This window comes from Nerophis ophidion, linkage group LG23, assembly GCF_033978795.1.
Source record: "Nerophis ophidion isolate RoL-2023_Sa linkage group LG23, RoL_Noph_v1.0, whole genome shotgun sequence".
Lineage (NCBI taxonomy): Eukaryota > Metazoa > Chordata > Actinopteri > Syngnathiformes > Syngnathidae > Nerophis > Nerophis ophidion.
In genome coordinates this window covers 41,029,552-41,044,957 of record NC_084633.1, presented here as the reverse complement: position 1 = coordinate 41,044,957, position 15,406 = coordinate 41,029,552, and the positions used below count along the sequence as shown (strand labels likewise).

General features: G+C 37.9%; 1 protein-coding gene across 1 annotated transcript in view; it reads right to left on the bottom strand.

Moving 5' to 3' along the window:
• LOC133541303 (meiosis inhibitor protein 1-like) overlaps positions 1 to 15,406 on the bottom strand; it is a 133,858-nt gene that overhangs the window by 56,307 nt on the left and 62,145 nt on the right. The window contains exons 14-17 of the mRNA XM_061884637.1: positions 14,159 to 14,250; positions 8,117 to 8,264; positions 7,846 to 7,957; positions 1,725 to 1,785 (exon numbers count right to left, since the gene is read on the bottom strand). Of these exons, the coding sequence (XP_061740621.1) occupies positions 1,725 to 1,785; positions 7,846 to 7,957; positions 8,117 to 8,264; positions 14,159 to 14,250 (413 nt within the window). The remainder of the gene's footprint in view (positions 1 to 1,724; positions 1,786 to 7,845; positions 7,958 to 8,116; positions 8,265 to 14,158; positions 14,251 to 15,406) is intronic.

The window sequence follows — 15,406 nt, the reverse complement described above, 5'->3', positions numbered from 1 at the left end:
AGCTAGCCGGCAGCCATCTTAAAAAATATTTCACACGAGGCATGTATATATGACGTAATTCTGAAGAGATTATCAGAAATCTGCTTGAAAAAGTCTGTAAAATATAATTTATGCAAACGTTTGACCAAAGAACCATCATTACATATTATGTAGACCACAAGTAAGTGTTTAAATGCATAAAATAATCATAATATAACCCCTTAAAGAAGTACATTCATCAAGCTTGTCTCATGTGAATGACCTGTTTTGATTATTAAAAATCAGCGTAAGTTTTGCATTAAAAAAACGCAGTAAAAATCCCTTAATGTCAACCCAGGCTTACTACATGATATCATGAATATCAATTTTAATAAATGTATTCTTTAAACACTTTAAGTTGTCACTTGTTGTAAACAGGCACATCTAGCTAATGTTAATATTATTCAAATATTGTGTCACTGGCGCGTTTATGCCATTTATAAGATTACATACTGGGAGCAGTAGGAAAAAAACCGAAAAAAAAACCGTGTAGCTCTCTGTGTGAGCGCACGGCGGCCATCTTAGAAATGTTTTTCAGCGCAGCGGTTCTTTGAAGGCTAATAAAATCAAAACCGGACCATTCATTGTCTTTACCGTAGCATAAAAAGTGCAGATGGCCTTCAAACACCACAACAGCCAGGCACCACATGTAAGTACCCAAAATAAAGAATGTCGGACGGTTGTTTTTTAGGATATGCAGGCAAACGACAACTTTAAAACATACCGGCTTAGCTACAGCACCTGGCAGCCATCTTGGTATAGATGATCACAGCCCCTCCCTCACGAATGTTGGTGCGTGCGCAACAGCAGCAGACGGTACAAAAAAACAAACGTCTCCCTCACTGTGTTTGCACACGGCTGCCATCTTTGAAATGGTATTCAGCGCAGCAGTTCTTTGAAGGCTGATAAAATCAAAACCGTAGCAGTGATTAAAACCATTTCAACGACTTTTAATCAGAAGAGTTCAATCTCTCTTCTCTTGCTCATTTGAAGCCGAAAAGACAAACGGCCTCAAAGGAGATAACGTTAGAAAAAAAGCAACATTTTTTTTAGCAAACTTTTGTATTGAAGAGGGAATTGCAAACTTCCTGTTGATTTTAGTTGGGAGGTAAGAGTGTATGAAATATAGGTCTAAGTGAGACCTACGTAGTGGTTTTTGTTTCATGTTTCTACGACGTTCCTACTGGAAATTAAAGACAGTTTTGTCTGTTTTTTCTTCCTAGAGGGCGGTAGAGCGCAATTTTGAGTTTTGTTTTTCGATTAGATCGTAATTTTCACCAGTCCTGATGTGTGTGTCAAATTTTGTGAGTTTGGAAGCATGTTAAAAGGGTCAAATTACAGCTCAAAGAGGCGGCAGAATAATAATAATAAAACCTTTGAAATTCAATAGGGTCCTCTGTCCCAAAGGGACCTCGGTCCCTAACAATTACGCATACAGTATAAAGTCTACATTTTATTTTCCACTCTACTGGCACTTTAACCCTGAACTGAAACAAAGCTTTCTTCTCAGCCACTCCAGCTGAGAAGAAAGACTTATTGGACATCAAGATGTCAACAGAGCGACAGATCTTACTTGTTCATTGTGTTCTAACCAAGAGTAATGGAAAGACCTCAACTTTCTGAGGACACGTATACAAAGAAAGCACAATCCCACACTAATACACGGTTGTTTATATCCATGTCCTCAGGTTATCTAGTTACAGTACCTGTTTCCCACACAGAGGATCCCTTTGTGTTCCAAAGCCAGCCTGTAGAAACCAGAGGATGCTGGAGGGAAGAAAAAGTGGAAAACAGAATTGAAGAGGCCTTACAGCCAGTAATGGATGTGAGACGTTGGGCACGGGAGTGCTACTTAAATAATGCTTTCCAAAGCTACATTTCCAAAGCAAACAGCCAACAAAAGAGAAAACAAATTGCTGTCACAGACATCAAGGACCACTATATCCATCCATCCATCCATTTTCTACCGCTTATTCCCTTTCGGGGTCGCGGGGGGCGCTGGCGCCTATCTCAGCTACAATCGGGCGGAAGGCGGGGTACACCCTGGACAAGTCGCCACCCCATCGCAGGGCCAACACAGACAGACAGACAACATTCACACTCACATTCACACACTAGGGCCAATTTAGTGTTGCCAATCAACTTATCCCCAGGTCCACTAGTAGCAATAAATAGAAAACGGTAAATCAGCTGACATGCAGATGAATAATTAAGGAGAGCATAAAAGCTGTTGCCACTGTTAAACATCTCATTTGTTTTCTAAAGGACTTTGTAAAAGAAAGAATGTATTGTAAGCACTGTCTATAAAGAAGATATAAGGGACTATCGGGCTTGAAAGTGTGATGTGGAAACGCATTGCAACGTGGGTCTTGCTGGCCTCTGACATGCTTGTTAACATGGACAAATGGAAGACTCTGTGCTTAAGTTTTAGGGTTTGTCTCTAGAGGCCTACTGAAAGCCACTACTAGCCACCACGCAGTCTGATAGTTTATATATCAATGATGAAATATTAACATTGCAACACATGCCAATATGGCCTTTTTAGTTTACTAAATTGCAATTTTAAATTTCCCGGGACTTTTTTCTTGAAAACGTCGCGTAATGACGACGTGTACGCGTGACGTCACGGGCTGTTATGAATATGAGCGCTGCACACACACACAGCTAATGTCGTCTGCTTTGACGGCATAATTATACAGTATTTTGGACATCTGTGTTGTTGAATCTTTTGCAATGTGTTCAATTAATATTGGAGAAGTCAAAGTAGAACAATGGAGTTGGGAAGCTTTAGCCTTTAGCCACACAAACACATAGTGATTCTTTGTTTAAAATTCACGGAGTTGAAGCTTTACTATGGATCACAGCGGACATGGATCCTGACCACATGTCAACCAGCAGGTTTTGGTGAGAAAATTGTGGTTAAAAAGTCGCCACTTACCAGATATCAGCTGAGCTTGTGCCGTCCGTACAGCTGCCGTCGACTTCCCTGAGACACTGCGCGTCAACACCCGGCCATGGACGTACACTTCCGACTATCAGGTACTATTAAACTCACTAAAACACTAGCAACACAATAGAAAGATAAGGGATTTCTCAGAATTATCCTGGTAAATGTGTCTAAAAACTTATGAATCCGTCTCAATGCAACGCGATTGCAATCACGTTTGTTTTTTACATTTTTTTTTTTTTTTTTTAATCGTCCGTCGCTATCAATATCCTCAAACACAAATCTTTCATCCTCGCTCAAATTAATGGGGAAATTGCCGTTTTCTCGGTCCGAATAGCTGTTTTTGTTGGAGGCTCCCATTATAAACAATGTGAATATGTGAGGAGCCATCACACGGGTGACGTCATCGACTGCTACTTCCTGTAGAGGCAGGGCTTTTCTCTTAGCACCGACAGTTGCGAACTTTATAGGGGTGGGCAAATTAATGTGTTAATTACGCGTTAACTCATCAATCTACTAACGCCGACAATTATTTTATCGCACATTTGCGTATGTTGTTTACATGCTTTTATTTTGTTAACGCCTTTTCTTAACAAGATGGCATCTCCCGGATGTACTTCGGCGTCGAGGGGCTCTTGGTAAAAATGGAACATTTGGCAAAAATACCGGACAATTCTGCAAATGTCATGGCTGGCTTACAGCGTGGTCACTCCGGGATCACTTACGACCGCCAGACAATTCTGGATGTGGATAGATCGGGCCGTTTTGGACTGAATGAGGCGTGCTTGCTAGACCGGCTAGCTAGCATGGGAATACTTTGCCGGCTACATCCAGCGGCCTGTGAAGCAGCGGAGTATATGTGTTGTCTGTCTATTTATGAATAATGCAGACCAGGAGTGTTGGCTGAGTTCTTAACGTTTACTTTCAGAGCGTGCATATCACAACATACAAGATGCCGTCATGGCGACACAACCTATACCGGGCTACCACGCATGCTCGTCACTCCTGTTGCATGCTGGGTAGGGTAGTTCTTTTATTCCTTGGCTCATAACATCACAATATAGTACCATGTATATGATGCCTTCAGTTTATCAAAGCACCAAGCAAACAATCGGAAAATTCCCATCATATCAATTCCTAGATATGGTCATAATTATTTTAAGTGCACTACGCAGAATAAACACAACATTATTAATATTGCTACTATGGATAATTTGATCAAAAATTCCCTAAAACAGCCCACTACCTATAATATAGGTTTTTTAAACATAAGATCCCTGATAAAAAAAAATGTTTCTGCTGTTACCTCAGAAATTGCCTGTTCAGATGTTATGATTGTGGCTCAGAGATTTGTATGTAGATTATATTTATTTTCCATAACAAACAGGATAACTTAAATACCCTGGCAGTGGCAATAAGCTTAAATGTTTGTATTTACATTTTTGGAGTTGATTTTCATAAAATATGCTATTTAACTGCTACTGTTTAACAAGGACTGATTTAAATTGTGTTTGCACAACAAATGTTTTGGCACTTTTGTTCATGTGGGAGAATATTCCAATAAAGGTGCACTACACACTACTTTTGAATTCATTATTGGGCTTTGCGTATACAATGCAGTTAATCGCGATTAATCAGAGAAATAGTGTGATTAACTTCGATTAAAATGTTTAATCGTTGCCCAGCCCTACAACTTTATCGTCGATGTTCTCTACTAAATCCTTTCAGCAAAAATATGGCAATATTGCGAAATGATCAAGTATGACACATAGAATGGACCTGCTATCCCCGTTTAAATAAGAAAATCTCATTTCAGTAGGCCTTTAACATGTTCAAAACACGACGCAAATGTGCGACATCATTAACTGCCACAATCATAGGCAAGATCGCTATAGCAAAACAATGATTTGGTGAGATTTTTCTCATTTTAACCGTGAAAGCAAAGCCAAATGAAGTCAGGTGTTGAAGCTCATAAAGAGACCTTGAATGGCAGCTGTCAGACGATCAAACATGGCTTTTAACACCATCATCTGGTATGTCTTGGTTTGTGCTCAGCATTTTCAGACTGGCAAGTTTAAATCAAAGCATGTGTTATACCGTATTTCTTTGAATTTTAGTATGCGCCTGACTAGAATTACTGTCGGGTCAAACTCGTTTCGCAAAATAATTAGCGCATGCTTAGCATTAACGCCGGGTCAAACTCGTTTCGCAAAATATTATCTTTATTAGCGCATGTCTAGAATTTCCGCCTGGTCAAACTCGTCACGTCACGAGTGACACTTCCATCCATCCATTTTCTACCGCTTATTCCCTTTCGGGGTCGTGGGGGGGCGCTGGCGCCTATCTCAGCTACAATCGGGCACTTCCCCTGTCATTTTCAAAATGGAGGAGGCTGATTTTAATAATTTGAAATCGCATAAAGCATGGGTGTGAAACTCTGGCCCACGGGACAAGTTTGGCCCGCCGTGTAAATTCATTTGGCCCTTGAGGCAATATCAAATTAACATTAGAGCTGGCCCGCCGGTACTATACAGCAGCGGTGCTGCTGTAACACCGCATTCACCGCTAATACTCATACTTGCCAACCCTCCCGATTTTCCCGGGAGACTCCCAAAGTTCAGTGCCCCTCCCGAAAATCTCCCAGGGCAAACATTCTCCCGAACCTCTTCCGATTTCCACACGGAAATGTTGGGGGCGTGCCTTAAAGGCACTGCCTTTGGCATCCTCTACAACCTGTCGTCACGCCCACTTTTCTTCCATACAAACAGTGTGCCGCCCAAGCCACATACTATAAGCGGTACTTAAACACACATAAGTGAATGCATCGCATACTTGGTCAACAGCCATACAGGTCACACTGAGGGTGGCCGTAAAACAACTTTAATACTGTTACAAATATGCGCCACACTGTCAACCTACACCCAACAAGAATGACAAACACATTTCGGGAGGACAACCGCACCGTAACACAACAGAACATATACCCAGAAGCCCTTGCAGCACTAACTCTTCCAGGACGCTACAATATACACCCCCTGCTAGCACTAAACCCCACCGTCCAACCCCACCCACCCCATTATTTTATTTTCAAATTTATTAGCCTGTTGAAAAACTTAATGTTGATATTTACCTCAGAAGGCTGCAATTAGAAATGAGGCATTCATTTTTTTTTATTTCATATACCATTGATGTTTTTGTTTTATGAAAGTTGATTTTGCACTATTAAGTTATATAACCATTGCTTGTTCCATATTCAGTGTTAAAGCAAATAAGTCTAGCAAACTGAGCAATAATTAACATTTTATTCATGCACTTTCTCTTGCTAATTCAAGGCTTGCGTGTTTGATTCATTCATTATTGTTATTTTATTTTCAAATGTATTATTCGCTTGTGAAAAAAACTTTATTTTGATATATACCTTAAAAGGCTGGACATGGAAAAAACGCATTTAAGTTTTATTTAATTTTATTTGATATGCCATTGATATTTTTAAATTATTATTATTATTATTTGAAACTTGATTTTGCATGTCACTATAAAGTAATATAAACCTTGCTTGTTCAATATTCAATGCAGAACTTGTTTGGATCCCTATTAAAAGGTTAATTTGTTCAAACTTGGCCCGCGGCTTTGTTCAGTTAAAAATTTTGGCCCACTCTGTATTTGAGTTTGACATCCCTGGCATAAAGGGAAGAAGATTGAGAGCTATTCAGTAGGATTAAAGGTCCAAGCTATTTAATATGCTAAAAAGAACAGTAAGCAGCTATGTTTTATTAATATACCGTAGCTGCGTGTGTCAAATATGAGTCATTAAATGACTCCCGCCTCCTGGTGGTAGAGGGCGCTAGTGATCCTTCTTGCGACTACTCGGCTGCAGAAGAAGTGACAACAAGCAGCAAGAGTGAGCAGCGATCGTTTATTTTTTTCCTCTCGCTTGCACTTTTAACATGGAGGATTACATATCTAAAATAAAACAGTTTTCTAAACTGGACTTATCTAAAATAAAACCGTTTTCTAAACTGGACTTTCAATCGAAGCAGGAGGTAATAAAGGAAGATCTCCATTGAGACGGAGAGACTTTTAAAACTGAAAAAAGATAAGGAAGACTTGTTATCGATGCTTTTGATCAGAAGGAGCTGCGCATGGACTTCATTTATTAGTAAAGATAAGACCTTAGTAACGTTTTTTTTAAATTAAATGTGCTTATCATGATGGTATCCTTACATCACACTCAAATTTATAGATAGATAGATAGTACTTTATTGATTCCTTCAGGAAAATTAAAATTCCAGCAGCAGTGTACAGAGTTGAGATCAATTTAAAGAAAAAAGTAAAAAGTAAATAATGGGGGTTTAAAAGGAAACAAAATAGAGAAATATTACAAAAAGAATAGAAAACAATGGGAATAACAATATAACAGTAAAATAAGAATATAACAAGACAAAGTAGGCAGTAGTGACCATGTTATGAAAACGTTTTGCACTGCTAATGTTTTGCATCCCCTGTCATCCTAATACCCCCCGTCCCCCGTCCCATATAAGCGCATGCCTAAATTTACCGCATGCCTTTGGTAAGTGCCGTAGTGAAAAGAGGTTTCAAATTAATTAGCGCCCCGGCGGCAATTCAAGGAAATACGGTAAACCTTTTATAATGCTTTGTAAATCATTTACAATTACAAGGTAGTCATACATTTGATTTGGAAAAATGGAAAAGTCCTTGGGTAATCAGGGTCAGGATGCTTGCAATTGCAATTGAAAGTTGTGACGATCCGCTTTTTAAATACTTCAGCAGAGTGACAGATCACAAGACACCACGTTTGCCAGGCTGATATCAAGAATATTGTCCTGTCGAAAGTCAACTATTTGTGAAAGTCCACTTACCCAACTTGGTTGCAAAGACTGGCATGAATGATGGAAGGAGAGTGAACTGGGAGCACAGGACTGCGTAGAAGGCCTGCAATATCTGAGGATTTGGTGCACATTCACACATCCTCTACACGCGCACACACAAAAAACACACAAAAATGACCAAAATGAAAACTGTAAACACTGAACTATAATTAACTTGATATGAAAAAGTCAAATGTGTGCGGCTGTGGTCATTCATTTCTTATCAAGCCAGGTTGATGCAAGTGTGTCAGACGGCACTCACAACAACGCTGGGCACCCAGACCGAGTCACAGCAGCGCAGCAGGCATTGGCACAGAGACTCCAGCGAGTCCTGACCACGGCTCTGCTCAGATGGAGCTGTGAACGTGTTCTCCATCAAAACAGGATCTGACGCACACTCCTCAGCCAATCTAGCAGACACACATAGGGCCTGATCTACTCAGATGCAAATACCATGCGCTAAACAGCATGGACAAAGTACAAAATTGTGTGTAATATTAGTGAGCGTCAGGCGTGTGATCTACCAAGACTGTGTGTACAATTGATTAGTGATGCGGACCACCCTAATTAAATGAGGTCTTTGCGTGTACTACACGGCTATCACCATGGAGACTCTCTCATTTATAGCACTTTCATGTAATCATGCTCCTGCATGGGCCATTTTGCTATGTTTTCAAACATCCTCTGGGCAGTACGATCTGCAACATAAACCATATTTCAAGGATGTGAGCACCCTTGGATGAAAACAAGAGAAAAGTTTTTAACAGCACGAGATGCTACCACGCAAACCCCGAAATAACATTTTGAAAATCAAGACAACATTTCCTGCAATTGGGTGCGTTTCTACACTAAATCATACCTTTAAATTGCCTTATGTGTCACACAATTTTTACTAGATCATTTACTAACATCATCATTATTGAAAATGTCATGAATAATGTTTTAACATGCATGCAAAGAACTCAGAAAATATTTCACATTTGGCATATTAATACTATAGCCACGCCCACTCGGGTAATGCACTCACGGTGTAGTGACCTCTATTTACAATCAAACACGTCAAAAATAAACCTTCTCCAGGCCTCGAATTTGAACTTTTTGAGGTCAAGGCAAGTGTTGCATTAAAAGAGTACTCATATTTTAGGGCACCAAAGCAAGTTAGAAGGGCACCAAGGACACATAAATTTGATTTGTTCTGCTCAGCCCCTTAAACTTTTGGAAATGTTCCTATAATTCACAATCCTTATTTAAGACAAGAACATGTCTTTGTTTTAATGCATTCTAACTTGTAAATACGAGTCAGCTTACAATGGAGCCATGTTGTCATTGCATCTATTGCGTTTATTCTGACCATAAAACCCAATAAATAACCATCTAAAAAGCACCAACAATACTCTATTTACATATTGTGAGCTGAATATTAACCAAGAGTTAGCAATATCGTTATTATAAGCGCTAATGTTACAGACCTACATTTAGAGGTGCATTGATTAGAGAGAGGAAACATACAGGTGCTGGTCATATTATTAGAATATCATGAAAAAGTTGATTTATTTCATTAATTCCATTTAGAAAGTCAAACTTGTAGAATGTATACATTCATTCCAAACAGACTGATGCATTTCAAGTGTTTTTTGCCAAAAAGGAGATGATTATAGCTGAAAACCAATGAAAACCCTAAATTCAACATCTCAGAAAATTAGAATATGGTGAAAATGTCAGATATTGAAGACACCTGGTGCCACACTCTAATTAGCTAACTAACTCAAAACACCTGGAAAAGCCTTGAAATGGTCTCTCGTTTTGATTCTGTATGACACACAATCATGGGGAAGACTGCTGACTTGACAACTGTCCAAAAGATGACCATTGATACTTTAAAGAAGGAGGGCAGGACACAAAAGGTCATTGCCAAAGAGGGTGGATGTTCCCAGAGCTCTGTGTCCAAGCACATTAATAGAGAGGCGAAGGGAAGACAAAGATGTGGTAGAAAAAAGTGTACAAGCAAGAGGGATAACCGCGCCCTGGAGAGGATTGTCAAACAAAGCCGATTCAAAAATGTGGGGGAGATCCACAAAGAGTGGACTGCAGCTGGAGTCAGTGCTTCAAGAACCACCACGCACCGATGTATGCAAGATATGGGCTTCAGCTGTCGCATTCCTTGTGTAAAGCCACTCTTGAATAAGAGACAACGTCAAAAGCGTCTCGCCTGGGCTCAAGACAAAAAGGACTGGACTGCTGCTGAGTGGTCCAAAGTTATGTTTTCAGATGAAAGTAAATTTTATATCTCCTTTGCAAATCAAGGTCCCAGAGTCTGGAGGAAGACAGGAGAGGCACATAATCCACGTTGCCTGAAGTCCAGTGTCAAATTTCCACAATCGGTAATAGTCTGGGGTGCCATGTCATCTGCTGGTGTTGGTCCACTGTGTTTCCTGAGGTCTAGGGTCAATGCAGCAGTCTACCAGGAAGTTTTAGAACACTTTATGCTGCCTGCCGCGGACCAATTTTATGGAGGCGAAGATTTCATTTTCCAACATGACTTGGCACCTGCACACAGTGCCAAATCTACCAGTACCTGGTTTAAGGACCATGGTATCCCTGTTCTTGATTGGCCTGCAAACTCACCTGACCTTAACCCCATAGAAAAGCTATGGGGTATTGTGAAGCGGAAGATGCCAGATGCCAGACCCAACAATGCTGAAGAGCTGAAGGCCACTATTAAAGCAACCTGGGCTCTCATAACACCTGAGGAGTGCAACAGACTGCTGGACTCCATGCCACGCCGCATTGCTGCAGCAATTCAGGCAAAAGGAGCTGCAACTAAGTATTGATTGCCGTACATGCTGAAACTTTCCATCTTCATACTTTTCAGTTGGCCCACATTTCTAAAAAATATTTTTTGGTACTAGTCGTAACTAATATTCTAATTTTCTGAGATACTGAATTTGGGATTTTCAGTATTTGTCAGTACTAATCATCAAAATTTAAATAAATAAACATTTCAAATATATCACTATGTGTGTAATGAATTGATATAATATGTAAGTTTCACGTTCTGAATATAATTACTGAAATAAATCAACTTTTTCATGATATTCTAATAATATGAACAGCACCTGTAGTTATGCTGCTCTATTGACATCAACAGCTGCTGAGCTGCTTTCTCGCTTCTGAAAGTTGATTCTAGATCAAAAATCCTGCCTCTCACCGTGATAGTAAAATGATGTGGACATACTGATAAGTTGGTCAACTCTGACAGTCAATTTAGACCTTCAAACGGTGAGAATGACTTTCAAAAAAATTTAAACTTTAGCAAGAATTATGAGTCATTCTTCATAGAAAGAGGATATATCAACATGCTAACAGTCTTTATCCCAGTGAGAGCATACATTGTGAGTAAGTGATGCTTTATTATGTTTGTTGGCTCTCGCGATGTCTGCAGTGAGAAGTCATCAGTGAAAGTGAAGGAAAATGTGAACCTTGTGATGTGTCTTTGAAATGGATGCTTAAAATGAGAAAAATATATACATATTTACTAGTTAAAATGCGTCAAAAAAGAAAAACATATCTGTTCTTGTCTTACATAAGGATTGTGAAAGATAGGCAAAATTTGCAAAAAAGTGCAGTTCCCCTTTAAGTCATCCAGCACCTATAAATATATATTGCTGAATTAGGGCTGGGCAATATGGCTGAAAACTGTATCACAATACATGTTTTTTTTTAATATTGATCAATGTCGATAATTATTGATATTTTTCATGACTTATTTTAAGCCTGCCAATAAATACAGTAACACCAAGGGTGCTATTTACCAGTGGAGGCCAGTAGATTTAAAGGCTGTTGCAGATTTGAGACACTAGGTGGCAGAAGTGTATAAGCTGTTGAACACTTCATAGAGGAGTATGGGAAGCAACTAATGAAAGTCACACATTGGAAGTGTCAGGAAGTTGCCGCACAGTCTGCATTAAAACTAACCAGACAAAAGACAAGTTTCTGTTACTGAGTATCACAGTATCTCCTCTCACTCCAGAGAATCCACAGCGAGACAGAAATACGGCGCAACCAATCTTGGTAGTTGATACAGTTACGTGATGAGCTGCTAGCGTGTTCATGCAACAAATCTTGCTTCGTAGTTTTGGGTTTCTTCTGACCAAAAAATATAAATATATATCGAGTGTTTTATCAAACACATTTTATGTTGATATCGATCATATGTCTATCGCCATGTATATTGATATTGTTTTATCCGCCCAGCCCTATGCTGAATAGACAATACGTCTAATATTTTTTTATTTTTGACAGTCCGTTTATGTTGACAAGCATATAAGTAGAACCAAGCTGCAGCCCTATTGCCTTCTTTCTCACCGCCATTTCTGCACAACTTCAAAATCAGTTTTTACTGTGAAAAAAAATGTTTTTACCTTGAAAAAAAATGTTTTACCTTGTAAATCAACTTTTACCTTGAAAAAAAAAATGTACCTTGAAAATAATGTTTTACCCTGGAAACCATTTTTTATAAATCATATATAAAAAAATTTTACCTTGAAAATCAGTTTTCGCCTTGAAAATCAACTTTTACCTAATGTATTTTTTTTGACCTTGGAAATCATTTTTCACCCTGCAAATCAACTTTTTCTTTGAAAAGCCTTTACTTTGAAAATCATTTTTTACCTTGAAAAGAATTTTTTTGCTTTGAAAATCAGATTTTACCTAAAAATTATTTTTTTTGCCTTGAGAATATTTTTTTACCTTGAAGATAAACTATCACCTTGAAAATAATTTTTTACCTTGAAAATCAACTTTTTCTTTGAAAAGCCTTTTTTACTTTGAAAATAATTTTTTACCTTGAAAATATTTTTTTTGCTTTGAAAATAATTTTGCTTTGAAAATCAGATTTTACCAAGAAATAATTTTTTTTTACCTTGAAAATATTTTTTTACCTTGAAGATAAACTATTACCTTGAAAATAATTTTTAACTTTGAAAATCAACTTTTACCTTGAAAATCATTTTTCACCTTGAAAATAATTTTTACCTTGAATATCAGTTTTTGCCTTGAAAATCCATTTCTACCTAATAATTTTTTTTTTAACCTTGGAAATATTTTTTCACTTTGAAAAGCATGTTTTACCTTAAAAATAATTTTTTGCCTTGAAAATTTACTTTTACCTTGCAAATCAACTTTTTCTTTGAAAAGCCTTTTTTACTTTGGAATTTTTTTTTCTTTCTTTAAAAATCAACTTTTGCCTTGAAAATAATTGTTTACCTTGAAATCATTTTTTTACCTTGAAAATCATTTTTTGCCTTGAAAATCAACTTTTACCTTGAAAATAATTTTTCACATTGAAAATCATTTTTACCTTGAATATCAGTTTTTGCCTTGAAAATCCATTTTTACCTTATACATTTTTTTTTTACCTTGGAAATCATTTTTCACTTTGAAAAGCATGTTTTACCTTAAAAATAATTTTTTGCCTTGAAAATTTACTTTTACCTTGCAAATCAACTTTTTCTTTGAAAAGCCTTTTTTACTTTGGAATTTTTTTTTTGCTTTAAAAATCAACTTTTGCCTTGAAAATAATTTTTCACCTTGAAAATAATTTTTTACCTTGAAATCATTTTTTTACCTTGAAAATCATTTTTTGCCTTGAAAATCAACGTTTACCTTGAAAATCAACTTTTACTTTGAAAATAATTTATTACTTTGAAAATAATTTTGTACCTTGAAAATCTTTTTTTTACCTTAAAAATCCTTTTTTGCTATGAAAATCAACTTTTACGTCGAAAATAATTTTTTACCTTAAAAATAATTTTTTACCTTGAAAATCATGATTGGTTTGCACGTCCTTTCTAAACGTACTAAATATTGACGCAGAAAGCCAGCAGGACAGATTTAGTCTTGATAAAGGACACTGCGCTTGCTGAACACTTTGATTTGCATGTTCTTCTTGCAGTATGTGGTCCCAGTGATAATCATCATATATTCTGCATATTCATGTAGACAAACACTGTAAATGGACTAAGTGCCTCATTTTGCTCACATAAGACAGCAATCGTCTGTGCACAAGCTTAGTAAATCAGCTTTGAGTGCAAGTTTGCACGTGTTTTTAATACACCTTAGGAAGATCAGGCCTATAGTTTGAATGAAAAGAAGAAAACGTGATAAAATGTCAAATGTTGATATTCTGGGTACTGACTATAAAGCAAAGCCTTCAGCCATGCGTGCTAAGGTAAAGAATAGAACCATGACACCAAAAGCTGGGCAAGGATTTGACTCTTCTAAAGATGTGATTTGCTGGGCTGACCTGCAAGCGGTCTGGAAACACAGCAGGGACTGCAGCAGAAATCCTTCTGACCGAGAGGCCAGGCTGCGCTGGTCTGACTTCTTCAGACGACCCTGAAGAGAAAGAAGGGGATGGAAAAAAGTACTTCAACTGGATGAGTAAGACATAGTGGGGGTGACCGAAGAAACAAGTTACCGCTTGTGCAAAATCAACTTTTCTTGCCTATTGGTCGCTGTTTTTGCGTATTTGGGAAATGTGAAAAATCATTTATAAAACAATCTTGCCTTTCTTCATACTTTCTCCACAGGAGCAGTTTGGAATTTGCCTCATTATTGACGTTTTTCCTAAGTGTGACGTCAGCAGATATCTCCACATATGGCAGACAATTACCCCAAGAACTGTGCACTGTAATCATCCAGTTCCTTTCTTTTTCTCTATCCTCTTGTTGTGCGGCAGACGTGCTCGTACATGCACATGCATCCTCGGCTGTTGCTATTTCGAATAGTTTGAATTTATATCTTTCATAGACTCCATAAGGAAGCGTTAAAAACTACAACATAGATGACGTGGGGAAGACAGAGTCAAAGTGGAGGCACGTATATATGACGTAATTCTGAAGAGATTATCAGAAATCTGCTTGAAAAAGTCTGTAAAATATAATTTATGCAAACGTTTGACCAAAGAACCACCATTACATGTTATGTAGACCACAAGTGTTTAAATGTGTAAAAGAATCATAATATAACCCCTTAAAGAAGTACATTCATCAAGCTTGTCTCATGTGAATGACCTGTTTTGATTATTAAAAATCAGCGTAAATTTTGCTTTACAAAAACGCAGTAAAAATCCCTTGATGTCAACCCAGGCTTACTACATGATATCATGAATATCAATTTTAATAAATGTATTCTTTAAACTCTTTAAATTGTCACTTGTTGTAAACAGGCACGTCCAGCTTTAGTAATCTTCCCGTCAGCTTTGATCAGCTATTACTGTACAGTAGAGTACTAAAGATGTTCCCTGAATTTCCTCAGAGTTACAATACTGAGAAACTGCACTAGAAAACTTTCATGAACTCAAGATCAGCTCAGGCAGACAGATGAAATGAGACAAATTATTGCTTTCAAGCTTCCATCCTATAACTGGAACTTGTATGGGAAGAAACACTATAAATACTCCTGAGAACAAGCGTTACTGTTTAAATAGGGTTTCCCCTTATTGTATTCAATAGTGGCGCACCGCCACAGCAAAATGTATGCCACCAGACCT